The sequence below is a fragment of the Polypterus senegalus genome, chromosome 13, assembly GCF_016835505.1.
Source record: "Polypterus senegalus isolate Bchr_013 chromosome 13, ASM1683550v1, whole genome shotgun sequence".
Classification (NCBI taxonomy): Eukaryota; Metazoa; Chordata; class Cladistia; order Polypteriformes; family Polypteridae; genus Polypterus; species Polypterus senegalus.
Genome location: NC_053166.1, coordinates 103,035,037 through 103,048,519, shown reverse-complemented (window position 1 = coordinate 103,048,519; position 13,483 = coordinate 103,035,037). Strand labels below are relative to the sequence as shown.

Genomic DNA, 13,483 nt, shown 5'->3' with positions numbered 1-13,483 from the left:
AACAAAAAACAGTAAATATCACCTAATTTTAAAACACATTTTAAAATATTTTCCAAACTTGTAAAAATGTTCAGTTATGCTTTTAGTTTAATTCTAAACATTGCTTTTAATGTATTTTACTAAAAGTAAGAAAACCCTGACAGAGCTCACAGTTTCTATCCCTCTGTCATTTATATTGCTGCTGCTGCTGCTGCTAATGTGCCTGAAGGTATCACTCTCATTTTCATTAATCTCTCATTTTCATGTCACCCTGCTCACCCAATCCTCCAAATCCTAATACTCTCATTGTCACCCTCTACTTTTTATCCTTCTTTTTCTACCTACCTTTTTGCTTTTCCTATTTTCTCTTCTTTGTCATTTGTCCCATGCCTATACACATGCCTTAGAAGATGGCATTCTCTGCCCTGATCCTCCCCTACCAAAGGAATGGGTTAAACAAGATGGTGGACTGATGCATGACCTCAATGCGAATTCTGCAGCAGCATGGATTGAGCAGTGAGCGGCGAGGTAAATTAATGACAGAGAGAGCAATGTGTGTGTGTGTGTTTGTTGAAAGAAAGCTGAATGGAGCACATCACCACCTAACCATGATATATGTGGAGTTTGTGTTTACTCCCATGATGTTATTGTGGTATTTTACTTATATCTTTGTCATGATCACTAACATTGCAAGGTTGAAATTGACAAAGAAAGAAAAAAAGTTAGTATCTCTAAATGCATTTAAGTAAATCTGCTTTTATTGTGCTTGTCTCTCTCTGTTGTCTGTCTGCCTCTGTGTCAGTCTCTCTGCCAATCTTTTAATTGTAATATTATAGTATTTGCATGGTGATTTTTGAAATGTGAAATGACATGCCTTATATATCATTTTTGCTTCTGCATGGTTTTAGGCAAGACCCTTGAGATAGTTATCAGGGTGATTTGTAGTTGGGTAAGTTAAACAGTAAAGTATGAATGGCTCAATGCCATTGTGTTATAGAGGTGTATATCATGCAAATAACAGAATGGGAAAAAAAATTGTTACAAACAATCCCTGTGGACCATTTTTCATTTATTAGACACACCATTACATGCCATACCAACCTAGTCTCTCAAATCCCCTATTCCTTCTTTCCAGGTTTTTTCTGGGGCCCATGCCTTTTTCAAAATTAACATATTCTCCATATAATCATTGCCATTAGGCTATTCTGAAATCAGAACACATCTGTTCTCTTATGTGTTTCATTTAGCTATCTATGCTAAAAAGAATATTTTTTTCCTTGCCCATTTTTCTTGTGGTATCTTATGTTTAATTATTATTAAGAAATTTACATTTAGCTGCAACTTTTGTACAGTTCAATAAGAAATATAATTTTGTGCAGTTTTAGTAACAAAAATGTGGCTGTACCTGTGATGAAAACATCTGGAGCTGTACAAAATCCATTAAGAGACACATTAAACTTTTCCAATGTGACCAAAATCTAAATAAAATGCATGGTCAGCAGAATTATTCCTGGAGCTACAGTATAACCTTTGCTGGTACAATTATGAGTAGAATCCATTTGATAGCTGACTGATCAGGTATATTGACTTCTATGACAGCAGGCTTACATTTTTTTTATTGTTATGTATGAAATTCATGTATATGTTCATGGTTTATGCATTCAGAGTTATATGCAAGTGCAAGCATATAAATAAATAAGAAAATATTCTTTATGTTTTTGTTTATATATGTGTAAGTATATGTATGTATATGTATAAATATGTGTGTGTGTATATATACAGGGTGACACAGAAAAACGGGAACTTTTGAAAAATCCAATAAAAATAGAAAAAATCCAACAAAAAAAATTTTATTGACAGCAATTGAACCACTACAACTTGCCTTTTAAGAGACAGTAATCCAAATTATCAATGTCTGAAAATTATGTCCTGTAGATGGCGTCCTCCTGTACATATGCATTCTTCCAATCTGCTGTTGAGGTGTCCTTGGCCGAGTCGTGTAGACCCGACTCTTAAGGTAGCCCCACAAGAAAAAATCACAAACGGACAAATCCGGTGACCTTGAGGGCCAGGGAATGTCACCGAATCTTGAGATGACATGGTTACCGAACAATTCTTGCACAGCTGCCATTGATTGCCTTGCAATTGATTACTAAATGGCGAGATTATTTACAGCTCAAGGTCCCTGTTCCGCAGTGCTGCCAACTGTACATAGCTGCCACTATGCATTTCAAAAGTTCCAGTTTTTCTGTGTCACCCTGTGTGTATGTATATATATATATATATATATATATATATATATATATATATATATATATATATATATATATATATATACTGCTCAAAAAAATTAAAGGAACACTTTTTAATCAGAGTATAGCATCAAGTCAATGAAACTTTTGGGATATTAATCTGGTCAGTTAAGTAGCAGAGGGGGTTGTTAATCAGTTTCAGCTGCTTTGCTGTTAATGAAATTAACAACAGGTGCACTAGAGGGGCAACAATGAGATGACCCCAAAACAGGAATGGTTTAACAGGTGGAGGCCACTGACATTTTTCCCTCCTCATCTTTTCTGACTGTTTCTTCACTAGTTTTGCATTTGGCTACAGTCAGTGTAACTACTGGTAGCATGAGGCGAAACCTGGACCCTACAGAGGTTGCACAGGAAATCCAACTTCTCCAGGATGGCACATCAATGTGTGTCATTGCCAGAAGGTTTGCAGTGTCTCCCAGCACTGTCTCAAGGGCATGGCGGAGATTCCAGGAGACAGACAGTTAGTCTAGGAGAGCTGGACAGGACCATAGAAGGTCCTTAACCCATCAGCAGGACTGGTATCTGCTCCTTTGGACAAGGACAAACAGGATGAGCATTTCCAGAGCTCTACAAAATGACCTCCAGCAGGCCACTGGTGTGAATGTCTCTGACCAAACAATCAGAAACAGACTTGAGGGTGGTCTGAGGGCCCAACGTCCTCTAGTGGGCCCTGTGCTCACAACCCAGCGCAGTGGAGCTCGATCGGCATTTACCATAGAATACCAGAATTGTCAGGTGCAATCTGTGTTTTTCACAGATGAGAGCAGGTTCACCCTGAGCACATGTGACAGACGTTGAAGGGTCTGCAGAAGCCATGGAGAATGTTATGCTGTCTGTAACATCATTCGGCATGACCAGTTTGGTGGTGGGTCAGTGATGGTCTGGGGAGGCATATCCATGGAGGGACGCACAGACTTCTACAAGCTAGACAAAGACACCTTGACTGCCATTAGGTATCAGGATGAAATCCTTGGACCTATTGTCAGACCCTATGCTGGTGCAGTAGGTCCTGGTTTCCTCCTAATGCACGACAATGCCCGGCCTCATGTGGCAAGAGTTTGCAGGCAGTACCTGGAGGATGAAGGAATTGAAACAATTGAATGGCCTTCACGATCCCCTGACTTAAACCCAATAGAACATCTGTGGGACATTATGTTTTGGTCCATTAGGCGCCGCCAGGTTGCTCCTCAGACTGTACAACAGCTCAGGGATGCCCTCATACAGATCTGGGAGGAAATGCCACAAGACACCATCCGTCGTCTTATTAGGAGCATGCCCCGACGTTGTCAAGCATGCATACAAGCTCGTGGGGGCCACACAAGATACTGAAAAGCATTTTGAGTAGCAGAAATTAAGTTTTTGAAAAAATGGACTAGCCTGCCACATCTTCATTTCACTCTGATTTTAGGGTGTCTACACAATTGAGCCCTCTGTAGGCAGAAAACTTTTATTTCCATTAAAAGACTTGGCATCCTTTTGTTCCTAAGACATTGCCCTGTCGTTATTTGTATAGATATCCAACTTCATATTGAAATCTGATGTATCTAATGTGTTTCTTTAAAGTGTTCCTTTAATTTTTGTGAGCAGTGTATATATACAGTATAAAACACACAGAGTATATGTATACAGTATATGCATACATGTATGGGCACATATAATGTCCCTCTCTCAAATAACATATACAGTATATAATTTTTGTGAATGCACATTGTACTATTGTTGTGCATCATGTGTCCTACAAATATTGACCAGAGTGCAAATAGACAAGTGATTAAAATTTATAGTTGAACTTAAAGGTTATCTTTCCTTAAATTAGTACTCGCGACCTTACACTGTATCTGTTGCTGATGTGTTAATGAGCAACTCTTAATTGGAACTATAAAACCTGAGTGTGCTCAGTGATGTCTATCATGCTGTCCATGGTGGGTTCCTGTTTTAAGTTCAATATTGCTGGGTTAGACTCCACCCCTATACCTGTGAAATGGATAAACAGTATTGAAAACAGAAAGATTTATGAATGGATAAATCTTAACAGCAGAGAAGTACAGAGAAAAGTAACCAAGAGTTGTTAGATTACTTAGGTAAATGTTTAATATCTGGTAAATATGTTTTTTATTTTACTAAAATTATAGTTAATAGGATAGCTTATGTTACACAAATCAATTTTAAATACTTTTCATAACTGATACAGTATTTTTCTTTGCCCTCTGTCAGTTACAGATACTTGGGTCATAAATATGTGATTTCTCTTAATGAAGCTTGATCTCAAAATGATATGGAAATATTCAAGCTATAACAATTTTTAACTGTATGAATAAAGCAAAAATTTAAGATAGAAAATATATATTTTGATCAACAAAAGTGTCAATAAAAGTACCCCTTAATATAATATCTGTACATTGTCCTTGCCTCTGCTGATTTTTTCAAGTTACATGTTTTGTTTTCATTCATGAGTTGTTTGCACTCTAATGTCAATATTTGCTGTTTCCCTCATCCTCAATTAAATTAACATGCATCTCCCATCCCCCTTCACTGTAGGATCCTTGCAGAGTCCCCGTAGTATTACGAAAGTATGACACAGGTGGGTATAATTTCTGTGGTGCTGGCTGCACGCTGGGAAGTAAGCAGAGCTACCACTGAAAGAATTGATGTCACAGTTAAAGGTGAACAAATATGCCAATGGAAAACTAGAAAGAAAAATGTTGCCAGAACAATAGTTTAAAAACACACAAAAATGAATTCAGGTTTCAGACATTATCCCTTTCAACTCTTCCTTACTTGAAGAAAAAACAAAATTTACTTCCTTGATTATAAATAAAGTGTTTTCTTCTTTCTGGCAGCCTCGCAAAACTACAGAGCATAGTACTCTTGTCACATTGAGATTTATCTCCTGTAGTAGTTCAATTTCATGAAGAGACTTTATTCAGTGTGCTGCAGTGCAGATCCAACAATACAGTCATGCACCTCTGCAATGCAGGGCTCCTCTTTCATAATAAGGGACTTCCAAAACACATTAGGTTGCAGTTTTATACCTGTGCATGGTCTTTGCACCAAACAGAAAAACCTCACATGCAGTGCAGAACTCTAATGCATAGAAATACCTGCTTTCCCTGTTTAGTGAGTAAATTTCTTTCTGAAAAGCTTCTTGACTATTATGTACAATCTAGCACCTCAGAAATACATACAACTATAATAATCCACAGCTTTCTATACAGTACAAAGATGTATGCATGTTTATTCTCCATTGTAGAAAAGAGTTTGTTGTTAGTTACAACCAATAACACCCTTTCCACTGGTGAGATAAGATCAGTGTTTTTGTTTATGTTGATAGCAATGGAGATTTTGTGTACCAAACAAAATTACCCACCTTCGACCCTCATTTTTAAAGTTAACAGATCTATCTCTGAAAATTATCTCCAATAACAGAGTAAAATCTACACACACCCTAGAAACTGTCATCACTAGCTCTGCAAAACTGTGTCAAAAAGAATGAAAGATATTTTATAAAGATATGCTAGTGCAATGCCAAACTGTATATTAAATACAATGTTGGGAAAGTCAATGATCTCTAGAATTAAATCCCTGTGAATTGTCTCATGTCAGTGCAGCAGTGAACTTATATCTGAATAACCTTAACCCTAACCCATTCAGTGAACAGTTGTGCCTCTGTGAACCCCTTCTTGTTGCCTGATGCATTGCCTGTTGATTGGCTGCATGATAGTGCATGTGAATGTAAGAGAGTTGCAAGAAGTTAGACCTTTTTTTATACTGAAAACTTTTCACAGATACAAAGAGTATTCAATGAAAAGTATTTCTATATTTCTTAGCTCTTGAACCACTCTGTATTCTGCCTGCTTGCACTCTCTACTTAAATCTTACCTTGCATGCAGACATGTGTCCTAATATATAACACGTTTTGGGGAATTAGCTGAATTTAGTAGATTATATTAAGAAAGAAATTCAGGAATAATATTTTAGAGGCAGAGTGTTTAGCCACTCAAAAAGTCTTTGTAGTAAATGGCACCTGGAGAAGAGCAGCTGACTAACAACTTTCAAGTTATTGTGACAGGACACAGATATTAGCAATATGAGAGGAGAGTGGTGGCTGAGAGAGACTTTAAGTCACTAGTTTGTGCCTCAGAACGTGTTACAGTTATTGGTGAAGAAAATGTAAATGTTTTGTCTCTGTCATGCATAACTGTTCAACACTCCCAACAGTCAATAAGTTGACATACATGTATTCATTTAAAACATAAGAATTTTGGTTTAGGATCTGAAGAAGTACAGATAATGTGTAAATCCTGCAAATAAGCTGCTTGCTTCAGTTTACAAATCTTGTTACAACTTTAAAATATTAGAAACATACTCTGAATGCTGTGTGTATTTTATGTTCTTCCTCAACCTGTGTGAGATAATTTCTTGCAAAGTCTTCTTGGTTCACTTTCCTGATATTATTTCAACCCAACACTCTACTACAGTCCTTGATGGCCTCATTTTAACATATTTTTTAACAATATTACCAGATGCAAAGGGATTCATCTTTGCCAGTATTAATGTGAGGTACACTGTAAGCTACTGATGTAGTGATGCAGCATATTTTTATCCTATGGAAAAGCCTATGAGTGATTAATCCCCAAACAAAAATGTATTCATGTGAACACTTTCAGGATAACGCGTTTTATGTATTATACTGCATCCCACTACTTATGCAAATGGTTTGCAGATCTGCACAATCTGACATATTTTAATATTAGAACAATGTTAACATTTACGAGGGGCTTTCACGTTGCCCTTATAGAGAATATAAAAATCACACAGAGTTTAAAAAATGAGTTTGTTACAGGTCTCCTCATCTTTCTCTTTTGGCAAATGGGGTGGTTATTTTACAATTTGCATAGGGTGTATACTTCTTGTTATTTGTGATTAAGGCATAATATGATCTAATGCCTAGAATAACTTTGGCAAGGATCTTCGGCAATTTTTGGCAAGGATCAAATTCTTAAATTACCATACTGCCTGTTATTAGGATTTTTACCTAAACAGAGTGAGAATTACAACACAGTGAAAGACCATTAGCTGAGGGAAGGGTATTTTGTGTTGTTGACCAAGCATTTAAAATTGGAGGTTTGTACTTAGCATGCAATGCCTTTATAAAAATGCATGAAAAATAAGCACAGACACTTGGAGCCAAGCCAAAAGCATCACTATTCTTATTCAAAGATTATACATATATAATAACATGATATTTGTGGGCCTTCTGGTGTTAATATTAACCCATAATGTGACAGGAGCTGATAAATGAGGATGCTGTTTTTGCATCTGCTTGAAGATGCTAGAAACTTCTAGAAACCAAAATTCAGCAAAAGAATGTGCCAAACTCCTCAAAGCACCATGTTGCTTTTCGTTTGGAAGAAATCTTCAGCAGTTACTGTCTTGGACTGAACTGCATCTCAGTAATTAATTATTTTACTTTGCAGAAAATGGTTAATGACATTCAGGTATAATTGGAGTAATCAATGTTAACACTGAATTTAAAAGAAAAGTTATGAGTTTTTTCAGCCCTGATAGGAAATATAATAATTGTTAAAAATGTTCAATGATTTTTGATAATCATTTAGCCAGTCATCTGAATATGCCCAATTTTGATTTTCAGAGATAGTTAAATTGTTTTCTTTTAGCCTTTCAGTCTTCTTTTAGAGAAATATCCTTTTTGACCTATGGAACTGTTTAACATTCACCGTTTAATTTAATAATACCTCTCCTTTCCAAATTAATTTTTTTCCCATTGGTAGATTCATCTTAGCAAAAATAGAGGAGAGACAGTGTCAACTCAGTTCAATTCACTGATACTGCATTTCTGGCCTCAAAGCAGGTGACAAAGCAGTTAAAGGCACACATCAACTTATCAAACAGTGGGAATTTCATATTACCTGAAACCATAAACAATAAAAGCTGACTTGGTGTATTAATTTCAAACATGTTGAACACAGATTAGTAAAATCTCTTGGAAAAGATGGAACATGGTTTAAATAGGAGAGGGCTGAACTGCATTCATTTTTTCAAATATTAAAACATTGTAGTAATATGGCATATCTGGAAAAAGAGCATTAAACATGGCATATTGCAAAAGACACATTTTTTAAAAGTCCTGTGCTACCCCTGCTCTATTACTGGAGGTAATTATGTAACTGAAAGGTAATTTAAGGATTCCCATAAGTAAGGAAGGACTTCTGAATAGGGAATCTCACTATCTTGCTAAGTTTTTAATATTGCACAAAGAAATTTTGGGCTCCTTAAGTTTTGAAACATTAAAGCCTTTAGAGCATGGAACAAAAGAACATTTCCCAAGAAGTAAAGCTGTACAAAAAAATATATTAATAGCCTAACAGCCTTAAATTCCTCACGAAAGCCATACATATTTGCTGTATGGCCACAGCCATTTGGTTCACCTAAAGTCATTATGAGGCTAAAATAAAATTGTAGCATGAAGTTGGTGTGCCCCCCAGAAGATCCATTAGGCAGTTTTCTTGCACACTATGATGACAGAAGTCAAGCTAAACCTAGTCAGCCTCCAAATCATTTCAACTTGATGTCTATCATCAATAAGATATTATCAATTAAGCATCATGTACTCGCATGTTCATTATGAGTTAAATAGATGTGTGAGCAATGATAACCAACTCTTGGAATAAGAAATAGCTCTTGGAAAATTTAAGATAGATTAAAAGGGACAGAAAATAGTACAGGGATGAGCACAAGTAAATTCATGAGGGCAAAGAAAAATTAATATTGATAAGCAAAGGCACACAAAAAGAGAAAGCACAGGTATTTGGAAGCAAGCTGCTAGGTACTTTTGAATTACAAAAGTGTTTTTAGCTGGATAAAATTACACATGCTGTGCATTTCCTAGTGACAAATTGTGTCTGTCACTGTATGGTAGTATATCCAGAAGAGAATAGTTATTTCCAAATAAAACTTAGCATAGTTTGTCCCACTCCTTTATTAAAGGGGTTCTGTTTATTAACATATTTTAATTTGCCACCCAGGTACAAACTGATTAATCACATAGAATTTTATATAACCATTTGTAGTTTCCAAAACAACTGAGAAAGATATTGCACAGTAAGCAAATTTATAAATTTTTTACAAGCCAGTTCTCACAGAGAGAATTAGTATAATTCTCTCTGAGCCAATTCACACAGTTTATGGTATGTAGGGCAAGGAGCTTGAACTAAGCAGCACAATCAAAAATATCTCATTCTCTTGTAAGGCCATGCTGAGACCATTGTTTACTATAGAATGATGGAATTATGGAATGATTCTCATGTCTGAGGAATGTAAAATGAAGCAAACAGCTAAATAGTCTTTAAAAAATAAATTAAAACTACAATTAAAGCAAGTTAGTCATGTTTTTTCAAACTCATGATGTTCATTTTTTCTTTTTTGTCTGTCTTTTTTTCAAACATCATCGACAACAACTGCCAACCTGCCTGCCTGTCTGCCTGCCTGTCTATTTGCCTGCTGACCCCTAACCCCACCCCCTCTACAGTAGGGGGCTACGAAAAATCTCGAAGTCTGAACAATATTTCTGGTATGAGCAGTAACGTCATGCGCCTGTCACCCGTCACCAACCCTCCTTTCAAACCCTATGAATCGCCAGGACCCTTGAGGCGCTGCCGATCTCCAATTCCATCAATACTGTAGCATTATGACCAGCTGAGCATGTATGTCAATGTGCTAAAATCATCTGGCATAAATAGACCCAGTGCCACTGATTCTAAAAGATGTCACTCTGAGAGTAAAGACTCTCCTCATGCCCCACTTCATCAGTCCCTTGCTTCCTCTACAGATCTTCATGTCAGCAGAAGTTTCTTGCTTCAGGGTTTGAACATTGGAATTGGGTGATGGGAAATGGGGTGGGTTGGATATGGGATATATGGTGCAAGGTGCTCCTGCTGGTACCACTGCAGCTTAAAATTGTCTTCCAATAACAGTTTCTGAACCTAGACAGCAATAGTTTAGGTCTGGTGAAAACAAGGCTTATTATCTATTATGTCATAGCATTAAAAAATAATCCACAGAGTAAGTGTTTGACAAGTGGGAAACTTTGAGAAGAGCACCAGGATTGATAACCAATTTACGTCAATGTTAACATCAGCCAAATAAAACCATGGTTCAGAGGCTAAAATGAAAATAAAAAATGAACTATTTTACAGAAAGTTTACAAATCAGTTCTCACATAGAGACAATTGCATTCTGAAATGTTTTCATCAGTTCAACGAAGTCACAGTTGGATATATACTGGGCGTCTCTTCATGCAGCACTGGCCCTTTTTATTTGTACTGTGAAAAATGAGGAATGGTGCATTACAATGTATTGCTAAATTGTTTTCCCCTGAATAGCTTAAAATGAATGTATTAGTTATTAAAAGTGCTTTTAATGTTTCTTCTGCACCTCTATCGTGAGACTGAATATTACTAAAAGCAATAACAGAATGGAAGATGCATGTTTCAAGAACTGATAAAATATTGGCAAAACATATTAATAATTCCAGGATTACTTATTAAGATTGTAAAATCAGGGCTTGTCTGATTTAATATATCTTTTTTGTCTTCTTGCTAGCAGTGGTTCCACAGGAAACAGTCTTCTGTTGGTTTACTCTGTTTTTGTTAGGATCCATTCTAAATCAGAATTAGCAAATGCAATCTAACATATCAAGTACAGCATGTATATTATATGGAAGGAACAGAACAGGACCTTTTATATAGGAGGTCCCCAAAAATATGTTGGATGTAATAAATCAGTATTAAATTATTTTAGAAATGAATGTTATATATGCAAAAACCTACATGTATGTGTGTATTAAACACATCAGAGAAACAGTTTATGTAGATTATCTAAATGCATATGTACAAATGTGCTTTAAAACAATACTCTGAAACTTTGCTCTGCAATTAGAGGAAAAGGCAACACAAAGCCATAGTATGAGAAGGTTAATTTCCCATTACTCCTCCATTAACTTTTTATTTTTATATTAATATCTGCATTATCATTTTAAGTAAAATTGTATAGGCTACACTTTTGTACATTCAGAACAAATCCATTTACTTAAATTCATCAGTGTACTTCTGGAAGGTTAAAGAAATACACAGATATTAGCCAAGGTGGCTTCAAATTCACCCCTTTTCCATTAAGACTGTCCCATTCCGTGATTTTATTCCTAGAATCTGGCGTTACTAGTCACAAAAAAGACAACCCCTTTGATTATATTTGAGTGTAGTGAAATTAGTGAATGACCAGTTTAGATGAAAGAGAAAAAAAAAAAACAAAACACTGCAATACAGCAGAAATGTTACTTCTAATTGCTGACAGTATTAACATTTCCAAATATGCTTGACATTGTTTTGGCAATGGTGTAATTATCTATGTATAGGATGAGAAACCTATATTCAGAAAGTGTTACTTTAGCATAACATTTAGGGATTACTCTTAGATAAAAATATATATATGTGTTCTGTGAGAACATTGAATATTTACATATACATACTATATACACACACTCTCTGAACAAATTAACATTAACAATATACTAATACTTCTTTTGCTCTTAACACAGCCTCAGTTCTTTGTGGCATGGATTCCAGAAGGTGTTGGAAATATTCCTTTGAGATTGTAGTCCATCATGACCTGATTGCATCCTGTAATTTCTGCAGATTTGTCAACTACACATTCATGCCGCTAATCTCCTGTTCTACCACATCCCAAAAGTGTTCAATTGAAATCAGATGAGGCGACTGGGAAGGCTGCTAAAAACACTGAACTCATTGTCATTTTAAAGAAACCAGTCTGGAATAACTTTTGCTTTTTGGCATAGTGCATTATCGAAATTCATCAGACCAGGCCACATTATTCCAGTCTTCAATTGTACAGTTTTAGTGAGCCTGTGGCCACTGTAGCCTCAGGTTTTTGTTCTTGGCTGGCAGATGTTGAACCCAACATGGTCTTCTGCAGTTGTAGCCCATCCACCTCGATGTTTGACATGTTCATACTGAGATCACTTTCTGCACACCATAGTTATACAGAGTGTTCTGTCAGCGTAAATCAGTCTGGCAATTCTCCTCTGACCTCTCTCATCAACAAGGTGTTTCTCTATCCACAGAACTGCTGCACACTTGCTGTTTTTATTCTACACACCACTCTGCATAAACTCTAGAGACTGTTGTGCATGAAAATCCCAGCAAGTCAAAAGTTGCAGAAATTCTCAAACCACCCTGGCTGAAACCAACAACCATTCCACATTCAAAATTACTGTGATCACATTTTTTCCCCATTCTGTTTTGATAACTGTATGGATGAGCACAGGTGTTCTTTACAATTTGCTCAGTGAGTTTATACACACACACTCACACACACTTAAAATGTGTCTCAAAATAGACAGAAATTGATCATTTTAATTTTAGTACAGTAAATATAAAGTAGATTTAGTAAAGACTCAATAAGATAAATTGGGATAGGCTTGAGAAGAAAGAAACATTCAAAAAAGTCATTTTATTTATTAGAGAGAAAGAAATGATATTCACTCACATTAAAATGAGTCTCAAAATAAACAAATTAATGTAATTGTTCAGTTTGTTCACCACTGGTTTATATGCACTTTGGGAGTTTTCAAATAAGTGAATTGTAAGCATTCACTGATTTGTGTCCAACACTTGCTGCATATATCTCCAATTAATTGCCTTAGCTCTGTAAATACTGTTTTAGACTATATATTTTCCATGTAACCCCTCAAATAGAATTCAAGTGTATACATTTTTAGAACTTATGAATCCACTTTAAAAAAAATAATATTATGGCAAATCACTCACTGTTTGTCTCCTGCCCCCTACAATTCAATAACTTCTCAAGGCCCTTATACCTCCACTTATAAGCAGTAATAAACTATGAATATTGTATATAGACATGGTTTTAAAATATTTAACATATATAAAACTAGACAGCTTCTGTAAAGAGTTTGTGTCCTCTAAATGTATCCCATATTCTTCCTCTTATTAATTATATAAGTACACATCAAAAATGGCAATATTGTTTTAGTCTAATATTTGTAGATGATACATTACACACTGTATACAAGGGGGGGAGTTTATTCTTAAGAAGCAGCATCAGGTGGTGGCCATGTCCTTTACGAATTA

At 35.8% G+C, this 13,483-nt stretch overlaps 1 protein-coding gene across 6 annotated transcripts in view; it reads left to right on the top strand.

Moving 5' to 3' along the window:
• kcnc3a (potassium voltage-gated channel, Shaw-related subfamily, member 3a) overlaps positions 1-13,483 on the top strand; it is a 212,630-nt gene that overhangs the window by 197,528 nt on the left and 1,619 nt on the right. Inside the window, exons 4-6 of one of the 6 annotated variants that reach the window (XR_005636104.1) lie at positions 387-507; positions 4,833-4,875; positions 9,844-9,892. The exons of 2 other annotated variants lie outside the window; for them this stretch is intronic. Coding sequence is in view for 3 of the 4 variants with exons in the window: in XM_039773764.1 (XP_039629698.1) it covers positions 9,844-9,998 (155 nt within the window). In the remaining variant the exon portion in view is untranslated. Of the gene's footprint in view, positions 1-386; positions 508-4,832; positions 4,876-9,843; positions 11,604-13,483 lie in introns of those variants that run through there. 3 more of the 6 variants (XM_039773766.1, XM_039773765.1, XM_039773764.1) reach the window with 3 other exon arrangements.